Source organism: Xenopus tropicalis, chromosome 5 (assembly GCF_000004195.4).
Source record: "Xenopus tropicalis strain Nigerian chromosome 5, UCB_Xtro_10.0, whole genome shotgun sequence".
Classification (NCBI taxonomy): Eukaryota; Metazoa; Chordata; class Amphibia; order Anura; family Pipidae; genus Xenopus; species Xenopus tropicalis.
In genome coordinates this window covers 95252446-95267316 of record NC_030681.2, presented here as the reverse complement: position 1 = coordinate 95267316, position 14871 = coordinate 95252446, and the positions used below count along the sequence as shown (strand labels likewise).

Genomic DNA, 14871 nt, shown 5'->3' with positions numbered 1-14871 from the left:
AGGTTTATATTTTCTGTATTTGTGTGGCATCCTGTAAACAATGCTCTTCTCCAGGGATCGGAAATTTAGGCATACGACAAGATTAACGGGAGACAGGAAGGGTGACCTGTATCCGTCAAGTTTACAATTTTACCAGCATCCACCAACAGAGAATATATCTCTCACTGAGTTTGAGACCTTTGCAATTGAGAGACTTAAACGTAAGTTTAATTTAGAGACTTCATGTAGTTTACAGTTAACTACAATAGATTAAATTAGTTTCAATTTAAAAAGTAATAACTGCATAGTTAAGAATTATACATACATATTTTCTGTTTTAACTAATCGTTACATATACCTTTACACTAATATTCAGTATTGGTTTCTTAAACTAATACTTTTTCCACACTTAGTTCTTAAAGCTGTAGAGAATCTTGGTGTCAGTTATTTGAAGAACTCCGATGATTACAATAAAAAACTAGAACAGGAATTGAGAAAACTCAAGTTTCCATACAGAGTAAGTAAGAATTCAGACCTTTTTTAAAAACTTTTTTATTACATCTTTTTTAAAATGTGTTTATTCAATTTTTTTTAAAATTTATATCAGATGTTTACAGCTGGAGACAGAAAATGTGGCATCTTTTATGAATTTAGTTTGTAGTTTTATTATTGATGGCATTAATACAATATCTGTACTTAATATTGTTTCATACACATAAGGCCTCATTTGACAAAATTTCAGAGGATTGGAGTCCTACACCTTCTGGGATTTCCAGTCTTCTAAACTATTATCCCTTACTGTTTTACCCTTTCTTCTTTTCCTTCCCTTCCAATAGACATGGAAAGAGGTGTTCACTGGCAGTAGCAATATGGCCCAGGGTACTTTTCCACTGAGCGCCATGTTATCATTAGTCACTTCCTAGGATTCCCCTGCCACTTTTCCTGTATGGTATAGTAACATTTCTAATTTTTTTTTTATATAAGGTGCCTGCACTCAGTTGGGGACTTTTACATTCTAAGAAAGACATTAAGTTAACTTTTAGTATTTAATAGAGTAACCTATTTCTGAGACAGTTAGCAATAATTTTTTTTTTTTTTTTTTTATAGTTGTTTGTCTTGCTCTTTGCTTCTTACCAGCTTGCAATTTAAAATGCCTTATTGTTTTGGGGCACTAGCCTTGGCAGCCTACTAGGCTGCTTCTGTGAGGCTGCAGTATTATTGCTTTTGTTACTTTTATTGTTTTTTAAAGGGATTCTGTCATGATTTTTGTGGTATAGTTTTTATTACTATAACACTGTTCACATTACCAATTATTTATTCTACTATTTAAATGTTTGTAGGCAGCCATCTCAGTGCATTGTGCCTGAGTCTGAGCTTTCAGAAGGAGCCAGCACTAATTGCTTTCAGATAACCTGTTGTTTCTCCTACTCCCATGTAACTGGAGGAGTCATGGGACTGGAGCTGGACTTGGGATTTTTACTATTGAGTGCTATTCTGATATCTACCAATAGGTAGGGGATGGGAGCATTTTTAATAATACAGGTGTCAGGAAGCTGCTATCTTGCTACCTTCCCATGGTTCTGATGATCAGCTGCTGGAGGGGAAAGGGAGGAGGTGATATCATTCCAACTTGCAGTGCACCAGGGTACAAGTCACATCACTGAGAGCACCTAAAATAATAAATAAATGATAACCAACTGGAAATTATCACAGAATATCATTAACCCTTTAACTGCCAACGGCGTTGCAGTAAAAGGCTGTATCTGCCAACGATGTGCGCTGTACGTCGTTTGGCAGATAAAGATACTCTCTGCAGAAGCGGCATGTGCTGCTTCCGCAGAGAGCTTTTAACCATGCAAAAATACTTTTTTTAAGTTCAGTTGCTTTCATATGGTTTTCTAGAAATAAAGTATTTTTCCAATTGCTTTGTATTACAGCTCTGGGAGGTGCAAAAAATTCCTGTAGACTCCATCTGTTGATGGCAGAACAATGTTACTGTATTTTAATGCATGATTTTCCAAATTACTGAAAAATCTCTTAAAAATTAAAGCAAAAGGAAGGATACATTGTGCTCATCACTTAACATTTTTATATTAGACATGGTGTGACCACAATTCATACAAAGAAAGAAAAAAAAATTGTTACAAACTTTCTAGATAATTTTGCTAATTTCTATTGCTTTCAATTAGTTCAGACATAGGTTTAAACAACCTAATAAAGGCACCTTGACGCTCCACACATAAGCAATATATATTCTAAAAATGTTCAGCCAGCATAGTAAGTGTATTAGGGTATTTAACATACATCCCTGTTTACAACTTTCAGCAATCCTTGACCTTTAAATCTATTCTGGAGGAAGGATTCTGGGAGATGTAGTTCACCAACATCAGGGAATTCAAAGTTAAGAAACATTATTTTATAAAGCCAAGTTTCTAAGGGAAAATGCTTAGTCCCGCTCACTGCTGCCACATAAAATTTTAACTGCTACAGAAATATTATTGTAATGGGTAGCCTTAATTTCACTTGTCAACATAAATATCTCAACAATGTTTTTATTATTGTCCATATATTTTTAAGGCTTTACAAGATGAGATAAATGATGAAGTCTATGATCTAAGAAGGAAAGACCACATTTCGCATTTTATCCTACGTCTTGCATACTGTCAGTCGTAAGTAGACATAGACATAGATTTAGAATTCAAAAATGTGGTATTTTTACTTTATTTCTCATTTCTTAACAAATACAGATGTTAAACAATTGTATATTTTCATGATATTAAAAGGAAGAAAAATCACTGGATGATGCCAAATGTTAGGTACCCCCCAGTGATTGTAATCACCCGATACCCCTGGTATCTAATTAGCAGAAAATTACACCAACCTGGGCTACATGCAAGCGAGTGATCCTCTTCCTTCTTGTTTTTTCTGCGATCCTGGGGCCTGCACATGTGGAATAGAGTAAAAAAAAATCTCAATACTGAATATGTAACATGTAACAAGATTGAATATAATTTTTGTGGGTTTTTCTTTTTTAATAAATGTGTAAAAATAAATTTGATACATTACACAGTAAGCTATTTGGTTATCCAGTGCTGTACATTTCCCAGAAAAAAATAATTGTAGGTGTATGCTACTTAATGCCTGTTGTACTTTGTTAACTAGAAACTGGATTAGATAAGCCTCACTTGTGAGACTTGCTTAAAATTCTAAAGATGGGTCCAAAATGTATCTAGGTTAAAACATTGTATTTTGGTTACAAGTTTCTTTCGAGATGGTCCAAAAGTAATATTGTTATAGTATTAGGGATAAACTCTACTGGAGATTTTCAGCAGATTTTGTGGGTCAGATTTTATCTGATCTTGTCATGCAAAAGCACAAGATTTTGTAGGAACTTCTTCATAGGCTGTTATGTAAAGTCGAATAAGATAATGTTGGAATGGTGTGTTTTGTTCCTGCATCTACATGAGAAAAAATTCTGTCAGACACCATCAGATTTTATCTTGTAGGATGGAGACACAGCATGCAGCGAACGAAGGGTGCATAATGTCCAATGGAAAACCCTTCATGTTGTTTACACATATGATTATATTTTGACCCATGAAACTACATCTAACTTGTAGGATTCGTATAGTTGAACTTAAAGGACATGTAAACCCCACACACAAAAATGTAATCAGTGAACAGCCTCTTTGAAATCTTTCAATACCTGCCACACTGGTTGTCCAGAGGTTAATAGTAAGGCTGCAGTGAGATTTCCTTCTCCTCCTGTAACCCACTCAGCCCCCACCCTCAGGAATTTGCTTTGGCTGTTGGCTTGTGGGCATGCTCAGTTGCTCTAAGCTCAGATTACTAAACACGCCCCCAGTCTAGCAGCCAGTAAAGATATGGCATTGCTGGTTCTCATAGACAGCTCTAGCTGTCTGCTTCAGTTTTTTTCTCCTGAGCTCAGCTTTACCATTACAGTGCTCAAACAAAGCTGAATTTTTATCAAAGACGGTTCTGCCTGTGTGAGCCTGTATTCTTGATGAAATGTATGCTGAATAAGAGTTTTTGTGTGTGTAGGCTGTTTGCAGATTTAAATGTATCCAATTATGTATCAGAGGAAAAATGTCCACCGGGTGAAAGCTGCTATTTGGTTTAGGAAAATGTGATGGTGCTAGCAAACGGAGGGGATATACTGTATGCATTACAAATGATGCCATTTGGGTGGGGGAGACTTGCCCAACTGATATACATTGTAGGCAAATGTAGGCTTTACATGTCCTTTACGTTTCCTATACCAATTCATTCTCTCTGTCTCTCTCTCTATATATAATTTTTTTTTTTTTCAGAGAGGATTTAAGGCGCTGGTTTATACAACAGGAAATGGACCTGTTTAAATTTCGGTTTAGTTTGTTGACTAAGGAGAAGGTCCAGGAATTTCTTAAGCTCAATGATCTGGAGTATGTTGCTGTAAGTACACCTTTAAAAAAAATATATTTATTTCCACTGGACAAAAACTAGATTCTAAATATTTCAATGGATAACTTTTTGGAAAAAAATGTGTTGCTACCCAAGGAACTAGGGTTTATAAAGAATATATCCAGTTTAGTGAAAAGTCATAACAAAAATGTTTTCTTATTGCAGGTACACTTGTGGGTATTTTAAACTATGACAAATTGGTATTGCAACTCTTCTTTTCATCTCCAAAAATAAAATTTGGAGGTTTTTGTTTCAAAAGTGGTGGTTCAGTGATTCTCCTTATGTTTTATGTTTTATTTTCTGGCATTCTGTTTTTCCAAATATAATTAGAAAATCTGCTTAGGTTTAGCATATTTTCCAATCACAATGTTGACTCACTGATAATTTTTTAATAAGAACGTTTTAAGATCTGTATGTTTTTAACATTATACATCATTGTTGTTGCTCAGTGTGCCAGGCTTTAGTACCACTGTTTAGGTGCTGAAGCTTGGCAAGTTAAGCATCCAGGAATCTTGGGGCAACTCACTGATTTTGTGCCTGTTCTGAAGCCAATTTTTAGCTTTAAAGCACACAACCAGTAAGTGCTATATGCTAATTGGTTGCTATGAGTTTTTTTGATGAACTGCAAACTTCTGTTACATTACCTTGTTTACTCATAACTTACTGTGGGTGGCATTAGATAAATAACATGTAGGTATTTCCAAAGCAGGTTGCAACGTGCTGTATTATTAAAATACAAAAAGTGGGAATGTAATAAAATTCGTAAACCGAAAAAAATTTGCACAAATAAGAATAAAAGTTAACATTTCACAATGTAATAATTTTCAATAGAGTTTTATTGCATTGCACATTTGTATTGCGCACTACAAATGTTTTAGACATGCTTGAAGATGGTGTAATTAGCGTGAAAACAACTTTTTCATTAATTTTTATTAATTTTTATTGTACTTGCATACTGGCACAACCTAAATAATTCGCAAAAGATATTTACATTTTAGCAAATGGAAAATTGTTTGCAATGTGCATTTTTTATCCTCATTGCAACCATTTCATTCTGTTAGCAACCTATATTACGTTCCTCCCATGGGCGTCCGCAGAAAATTTTCCAAGGGGGGGCAAGTAAGCTAGCATCATCCTGCAACAGACAAATATATATATATATATATATATATATTTTTTTTTTTTTTTTGCAGGATGATACTAGGGGAGGCTAAAGATGGCCCATACACAGACTGACCTACAGCTAATGTGACACTGGCGCTGCTGGCGTAAAAAGTTAACCTCCCAACTACCTCTTGCCGTTTCCACTGACTCCCAGGGATACTGTACAAAAGTGCGAGTGGGGGTACTTTTTTTTTTTTATCCTAAAATGTTTAGTATGCGCACTTCTGTTAGGGGGGATCTGCAAACATTTGTGTTTGTGATCAGTTAGCTTAAAGGGGTAGTTCGCATTCGAATTCACTTTTATTTTTAATGGTTTTTCAGTTATTTAGCTTTTTGTTCAGCAGCTCTCCATTTGGTATTTGAGCAGCTATCTGGTTGCTAGGGTCTTATTTACCCTAGCAACCAGGTAGTGGAAATACTTGGAATAATAAGTAATACAAAATTATAATAATAATAATAAAATTGTAGCCTCACAGAGCAATATTTTTTGGCCCCCATTTGAAATCTGTATAGAGGCAGAAGAGAAAGGCAAATTATTCAAAAAAATTAATTAGGAAGACCAATTGCAAAGTTGCTAGGAATAGGCCATTTTATAACATACTAAAGGCTAACTTAAAAGTGAACCACCCCTTTAGATGTGTTTATGTTAGTTTTATAGCAAGAAAGGCAGTGGATACTGACTCCCCATTATATACAGTGAGACACAGTCCTTATTTACAAAACCAGCACATTATATACAGTGAGACGCAGTCCGTATTTACAAAACCAGCACATTATATACAGTGAAACACAGTGGGTACGGATGGCAGATATTCCGGCCCTGGCACTATAACACTGGAAGCTAGTGATAATGTCAGCTAGTGATTCTTTAGAACTGTATAGTACCTGTGTATAGTGCCTGGGTATAGTGCCTGTGTATAGTGCCTGGGTATAGTGCCTGTGTATAGTGCCTGGGTATAGTACCTGTGGGATTAAAACTGCAGCAAAAGTTGAGAGTTGGTTCTTAGGTAAAGTTACAGCTGCAGATTCTTCTTTTCAGTCTTCATTTCTGTTTCCAGTTTGCAAAATCTCCCGATCCCTGTGTGCATCTGTGCTCTGATTGGTCAATTTTACTGTCTGTCAAGGAAGCTGTGCTCTGATTGGAGAATCCACAAGAAGAAAGATCCAATCGGAGCACAGCAAAACGGGCTTGAGGGGACAGTGCAGAAACGGAGTAAGGTTTTTTTTTTTGTTTTGTTTTTTTTGCTACTTTTCCAGGGGGGGGCAAGTGCCCCCTTCTGTGGACGCCCATGGTTCCTCCAGAGGGAATCCTCTAATACCTTCTTGTACTAGTGTGATTAGTGAACTATTTAAATATCTTACATGCAAAGAGTGTGCACAGTTGCACTCTCTCCTCTCATAATAATTTTTTTCCAAGCTGTTTTCTATAGGGCTTAGCACCATGCTGATATCTCTATCCTTCACCCATACATGCACACACCTCTCTATTATTTACATTCGTCAAAACCTTTTCAGTGCTGCATAATGACACACAGGACGTTTTGACATCCATGATAAATTGTGGCTAACATGGGTAACAAAATGACCCTTGTTTTCTTCCCACTGGCTAAAATGCGAAACACCGGTGGGGAAATGTACGTGGTGCAGATACTTTTCAAAATTTCCTTGAGAGGCAACTTTGCATTATATTGTGAAGTAGCTGAGTTACATATGTTTTCCCTCCACTGATTTGCATTTTAGACAGGGGAAAAGCATTTAAAGGAGAAGCGATTTATTGATGTGACTTAAGTTCGTCATTGCCCTTAGTCATATTTGAAAGCATACATATTTTCCAATTTAGTAAAATAGACAAAACATTGCTCTGGCGGAATAACTAAGGTCAGCCAGTTAACAGTTAGCTTTCACTGGTGATGTTTGTCAATGTCTTATTTATTTTTTGGCAGCCTAGGAACTACAGGTTTAAAATATATTATAGTTTTGTTGTACATAAACATGTTGCTGATGTCTAATATAATTTAGCAATCTAATAAGCTGCATCTGAAAACCAGTTAATAACTTTGACTGCTCAGTAGGGGGAGATCTAGTTCCACTGTTGTCTTTTGGTTGACTGAGGAAATGTCCAGAAAGACAAACATATTTTAATAAATAAACCTTGAATAGTTTAATTCATGTAATATAAGGTGGTCAGCCCATGACATCACCATGTCTGTCCTTCTTTTCCCTAAACAGTACCCCATGCTCTTTGGGGGATTGTTGATTCATTTATTTTATGTGCTTTTGTAATTCTGCAGTAATTCTTCTGCTCTTATGCTCTGGAGTTCGATGATTTCTAATGTGCAAAGCATACATTGCTACTGCTTTTATTTTGCCATGAATGACTACATGTTTATCATATCCCAAACTGTAGAAAATACACTTAATATTTTTTAAATATCTATCATTTTCAAAGTGTTTAAAATAGTCCCGTTGTTTGAAATTATCTTTCCTTGCATACACTTGTCCAATAGCATATTAGATGACCTTTAATACTTGCATTTGTAAAGCTTAAGACACACAGAGCTACTTCTAGCAGCTTCTTGTCACGGCTACAGAAATAGATAATGCGGATAATTGTCTCTGCGTTTAGCGTGTTTTAGCAGAGGTAAATCTCAGTGTTGTCTATGGCAGGGTATTTTCTGACGTTTAGTAGCTGTGACAAGTACCTGCTACAGGTGTAGGACCCGTTATCCAGAATGCTCAGGACCAAGGGTATTCAGGATATGGGATCTTTCTGTAATTTGGATCTTCATACCTTAAGTCTACTAAAAAATCAATAAAACATTAATTAAACCCAATAGGATTGTTTTGCCTCCAATAAGGATTATTTATATCTTAGTTGGGATCAATTACAAGATACTGTTTTATTATTACAGAGAGAGAAAATTCTAAATTATTTGATTAAAATGGAGTCTATGGGAGATGGGCTTTCCGTAATTCGGAGCTTTCTGGATAACGGGTTTCCGGATAAGGAATTCCATACCTGTACTAAGTAGCTCTGTGTCTTCACCCTTATTCTTCATTGATTTGACTATATTTTGTCTAAACTGAGAAACGTTTAGTTTATTGACCACTACAGACAATGCACGCCAGTCAAAATGCTAGGTGCTTTGTGTATACAGTGAATGTATACAGTGTCCTTCTACCCTTATGAGTAGATTAATATATAAATCATTTTATTGGTTGCTATGGATAAGTACACCTGGGCAAACTTTGTGCCTTTTACTACACATTGGGTATAGACTTACGAAATAGATTTTTGCTTACTTGACACCAAGCTGCATAGATCTGCAGAATGTGCCTTGAACTGAGGGCTGCCTGTGTTAGGCAGTGCTTGATTTAAGAGGGGCAAGGGGGGGGAGGCAAATAGGCATTGCCTCTACCTGCCCCGTATCTTGCATATCAATAAGGTGTAAGGTATGGAGCGGTCTTACGGACTGCCCAGAGACTAACAATTTTTAATCCATTACTGAGTTTTCATTACCCAGGTCGGTGACAGGGTCTTTAATTTTCCACCTTCTGACACAAGTTTTAAAAGCCAAATTGCCCACCATATTAATATGTTAAGGGCGTGGCAGTGAAGGAGAGCCAGCGGCTCTCTGCATTTTGTAGTTTAATATGCCAGTTATTCTCCACCTGGATGGACACACAGAAGAGAGGGGAATACAGCTCATTTTTTCCTGTGTGAGAGCAGAGGTTTGATTGGCTACCCACTGCTTTGTTTCTGGCCAAGCCAACACAGACAGGGCACAGAAAAGATCTGTATGAGGAGCTCCATTTAAGGTAGACTTTCTAAATGTAACAATTCTATTTATCCCATATTTACATTATGCCCTATTTGTCACTGCCTACGTGATGAGTGCAATTTTTTAAAATGTTGAATGTCCCCATTAAAATTTAAAATCGGTGTCTTACTCACTGAACTGCTAATGGAAAATATTTCTAAAAAAAAAAAAAACAGTGAAAAAATATGCTGACTAGATTACCTCTTTGGTAAGGTGCTTATTCTTTGTTCTCTATTGCTCTAGTAAATTGTCATTATTTGAAAATGATACCTTAAATATTCAGTGAAAAATAAGAAGCTTTGTTTATGTTGTTCCCACTGATGATTTGTCGTAGATTTTAGCAGTCTGCTTCAGTGTCTTTTTTTACTATAAGCATGTTTATTCCCTGTGTCCCTAACTACCTACAATATTTTAATTCAAATTAAGTACTCAACCAGTGCACCAAACTGAAACATTATTAAGCCTTCCTTATGGTCCAGCTATAAAGCACCTCATATTCCAGCTGCCAGTAAAACCTTTAATCAGGAGAATGGATATCATATCTTGTCGTAAATTTTCTGTTAGTACTAAATGAAGCTGCAGTAAGTTCATTAACCCAACAGACTGCATCCACATTACTTTACCTGAGGAATCAAATGCTTTGCTCGAAGATAATTGTTTCCACTGTCCAGTTTTCAGAGTGCCATTTCTCTTGCCAAAGAGCTTTGTGTAGAATTTTATGAGGTTTTTTTTTTATAATGATCTCAAAAATTAGGATTTATATTTTAAGAAAACTTACCTTAAAACAAACTTATTTGTTTTTATTTGTAGATCAGTCAGGAAGAAAAGAACATGCACAAAGAGGATTTAATGAATTCAAGTTTTGGCTTAAGTTTGACTAAAATGGAAGATCTAGAATTTTACAAGGTAGGGCATAATCAATTATTGAAAAGTAATATGTTAATTTATTTGCCTTTTTTTCCCAGCCAGTCATGTCATAATATATGTTGGTGTGCAATAACAATAATACCCACTAGCTCAATACCCTGTCTCCAGTCATTTTAATCATTTATTGGGATGCACCGAATCTCAGATTTGATTAGGGATTCATCATTTTTGGCAGGATTGGCCCATTCATAAGTGTTCTGCCAAACCATATTCAAATCCATAGTCACGTGACTTTAAAGCCCTGGACAATGGAATGCAACAATTTTTGATTCTCAATTCTCAAATTTAAGTATGAAAATTATGGTTTGTATTTGGCACAATATTGTTTTTTTGTGTGTGTAGGGTTTGATATTCAACTGTTTTAAAAATTATGTATTTGGTATATCTCTGAGGTACTGATCTGTGTGGGTTGCAACAGTTAATTTAAAAAAAAACTTCATATTGTGCCCATTAGAATAGAACAGCAAGCAATTAGAATGGGGATAACCTTTCATAATGATGGTATTTCCACCTATAACAATATCTCTCGAATCATCAAGAAAAAAATGGCAAATTTCCCTTAAATGGGTAGTGCACCTTAAAATTAACCTTCAGAAGTGATGAGCAAATCTGTACCTTTCACTTTGCTAAAAAATTGGAAAAAAACTCAAAAATTCACAAAATGTTTTGAAGTCAGTGGATCATTTGGATCTATGTGCACAATTTGCAATTTTTGAAGTATTTGTTTTTTTTCCCTCTCAGGCACAATTTAACTTATCTAGTTGCCAGTTACCTGTAATCCTTCGTTACACAAAGGGCACTGCTGATGGGAAAACACTTGATGCATTCTGGTGGAGAACATTTTTTTATAAAAGAAGAATGGGGTTTCCTCCTACATTACTTTATTCACAGAGAAATGTTACTTACCTATTTAATATAGACTGATAAAAATACTGAAAATTATACCTGTGCCAAAAGTAAATAATGATGTTTTTTGATTTTTAAGGTTCCCTTCCAAGCTGCTCTTGATTTAGTTCGCCCAAGAAAGGTTTTCCTTTGGCACGGCTTTGCATACATTCCTCATACAGATATTGTTTCAATTGTCTTGAATGACTTCAGAACAAAGTTATCCAAAGCTTTGGCAGTAAGTGTGAACTATTATTTTGTTGTTTTTCACAGCATATATCTTCTCATATTAAATTAGCTTGAATGACTCTAACCTTTAATATGCTTCCGTACTTGTGCTAAACTATGAATGGTATAATGTATTTAATGTATTCACTTTCATGTTTTGCTTCCTAACTTTATTTTTTATGTCTGTATGGTTTTAGTCAATATTCTCAGTAGTTTAATCCTTTTCTGGTCTTATATATTACAAGGCTTTATGTAGTTTATTAAGAAATGTCAGGTGGCTCTTTGTTTTATTGAAGATGTTCATAAAGGAATAAAATACTATTCTGTATGGATTAAAAGGACTCATCTGATTTTATAGTGTGTTTGCAACAGATCTAAAATCCAGTTTTGGATTTACAGTGTGGTATACAAAACATGGAGTATGGTTTTATTGAAGGTATACTTAATATTTTCTAACATTTTCTAAATATACATTTATCTCAAATATTATTTATTTCTATTTATTTCTTGAGCATTTCAGTTTAGCGGAACAGATAAAAGAAAGTTATTGGAAGTCACTCACAATTCAGTAGGTGCAAAAAACTGCCTTCATGCAGGTTTATTGGAGTAATCAGTGAGAAGGATACAGATGTTTCGGGAACCTCTCATTCCCTTTTTCAATGTAGCAGGTAACGAGAGTTTCCCGAAACGTCTGTATCCTTCTCACTGATTACTCCAATAAACCTGCATGGAGGCAGTTTTTTGCACCTACTGAATCGTGAGTGACTTCCATTTTTGTATTTTGCACTTAGTATGTCTATAGTCTTAGGCCACGGCTTTTAGGAATACACACTCCAAGTTAACTTTACTATAGACTCTATTTTGGATAGCACAACCGTTTTTTTCTTTTTGCAAAAGAAAGTTATTGGTTTTGGCAAGCAATCAAATATTGTCGATCTTGGACCTACTCTTCTACTTTTTATTGAATTTAGTGAGACTATGTAAATTAGCCATTTAAATTTGAAGTAAAAATAGTTCTTTAAGGGTAATTGTATCAAAAATGTAATATCTGGAGCCGGAATAACTCTTTAATTGCTAGGATAGTGGAATGTTTGGTTATTGCCACATTAGTAGTTTTATTGTAATTAAGCTACTTGAGCAACAGTTCCATAGTGCTTTTCTCTGTCGTGGATGTGAGCGAATTGCCACTTTAGAGGCTTATGTTAGAGCCCTTAAGGAACAAGTAGCAACACTGCGATTGATTGACAATCTTGAGAAGAGTCTCCTCCTCACTGACCAGGAGCTAGCGGGGTCAGATAGTTTGGGGGAGGGGAGCAGCGAAAAGATGATGAGGCAGTAAGCTGGGTGACAGTTACAAAATGTAGTGTAAGGAAAAGGGAGGCTTCTCAGGGATTTGTGCATACCAACACATTTGCCAGATTCTGTGAAGAAGATGGGAGTGTGAACTCTGGACTGTCAGTTCGAGATGGGGGAGGAGAGCAGAGCTAGGCCTAAAAAAATATTGCACTTGAAAATAGAGTTCTTTGTCACTTCTTCGTTCAATAGACAGTTTTCAATATGCAATATAATGATTGTAAGAATACCAATATTTTTGAGAAGGGGGAATTCTATATCTAGAGCTGCTCATGGTTGATGAGATCTACCCTATTTGTGTGTCACATCGTACTCTAGACTCTACCCATTTATTGAGGCATGTATTTTCTAACCTGTCCCGTAGGCATCTGGCAGATTTTCATAAGTGGACCAATACGCTACCAGTTTGCAGGTGCAGAATCGCCAACTTACACCTACCCTTGTATGCCCAGCTTTAGTAAGACTTTAGAGGTAATAAATTACTACAGAAAACTAATTTAAAAGGTTAATATAAATTCAGTTGTGCCCATTTTACATTTTTCAGGGAACCAGAAAAAAATGGTGAAAAATCCGGGAAAATGTAAAGTTTATTATGTGTTATATATTAGTGGGACCACAAAACAATGGTGTAAAATGCAAGAAAACTAAAAATCAGGGGGTGTAAAATTGAGGTCTCACTGTAGTTAATTTGCTAAAGTACTGTATGTTTCAGTGATACAAAAGTAAACCAAAGTCATTTTTTAAAATTTTATATTGTATTTGATTATATTTAAGCCTAATTTTCACTGAATAAACAAAAAATGTTTTGGCTCTGAAAGTTTCTGGTACATTTTCTTAATAATGATCCATAGCTCTTGACACTTGGCTGCACTTAAACACAGCAGATTTCTCCATTTTACCTACTGGTGCTAAGAAAACATCAGCAGATTCCTGTTGCTAGGATACCAGAGAAAGCTGAAATAGATTTTTGTACTTGTAAATTCACTTGACACTTATAATTTTCCAGAGCAAAATGTGTTCAGTCACTATAAGAAACTATGCATCACCTGCCTGTTTTAAAGGAAAAGAATTATCAAGGAATATTTTCATGCAAAACAAAATAAATTATCTTGATTAAGGTAGCGGAGTGGTGGTGTACGTCTACAGTTTAATCTTAACATCTCCTAAAGATCTTCTACACCCACAGAACAGTTTCTGGCTACAAAGCCAGCAGTCTGTTATTAAAATAACAAACTGAAAGCATTGGCGTAGGCAAATATTTTATATAGATTCAAACTACTCTGCTCCACCAATTCCATGTCATGCTTACATCTCACACATAGGGGCTGATTTACTAACCCACGAATCCGAATCTGAATTGGAAAAATTCCGATTGGAAAACTAACATTTTGCGACTTTTTCGTATTTTTTGCGATTTTTTTCATCGCCGTTACGACTTTTCGTAAATTGTCGCGACATTTTCGTAACCATTACGACTTGCGCGAAAAGTCGCGACTTTTTCGTAGCCGTTACGATTTGCTCGTATCTTGTCGCAACTTTTTCGTATTGAGCACTCAATAAGCGGCGGGCAAAACTTTCAGACTTAGCATGATTTTGGAAGCCTCCCATAGGACTCAATGGCACTCTGCAGCTCCAACCTGGCCCAAGAAAAGTCACCATACTGAAGCTTGAATGAATCCGAAACTTTCGTACTCGGCGCGAAAGCTGCGAAAAAGTCGCAACTTTTCGTGCAAGTCGTAGCGCTACGAAAAAGTTGTGACATTTTGCGAAACATTCGGAATGTCTACGAAAAAGTCGCGACAATTTCCGAAAAAAACGCAAAATACCAATCATTACGAAAAAAACGCATTCGGACGCCTTCGGACCGTTCGTGGATTAGTAAATGTGCCCCATAGTCTAAGTAGCTGTTAACTCTGATGCAGTTTTAAACAACAAAAAAAAGACAATTATATACTTACATATGAAATAATGGAATCCCCTTTTGTAAAATATGAGAATACTAGAAGTTACCATGAGGCAACACATTTCAAACTTGGGACAGGGGCATGTTTCC

The 14871-nt window shown here is 35.8% G+C and overlaps 1 protein-coding gene across 1 annotated transcript; it reads left to right on the top strand.

Annotated features, from left to right (window-relative positions):
* Window positions 1-11798, top strand: prim2 (DNA primase subunit 2). Its single transcript, NM_001016008.3, has 6 exons — window positions 1-200; window positions 393-496; window positions 2557-2648; window positions 4311-4431; window positions 10236-10331; window positions 11338-11798. Exons 1-6 carry the CDS (start codon window positions 41-43, stop codon window positions 11533-11535), a joined length of 771 nt encoding a protein of 256 aa, NP_001016008.1. The 5' UTR covers window positions 1-40; the 3' UTR covers window positions 11536-11798.
* Window positions 11799-14871: the final 3073 nt, after the last annotated feature.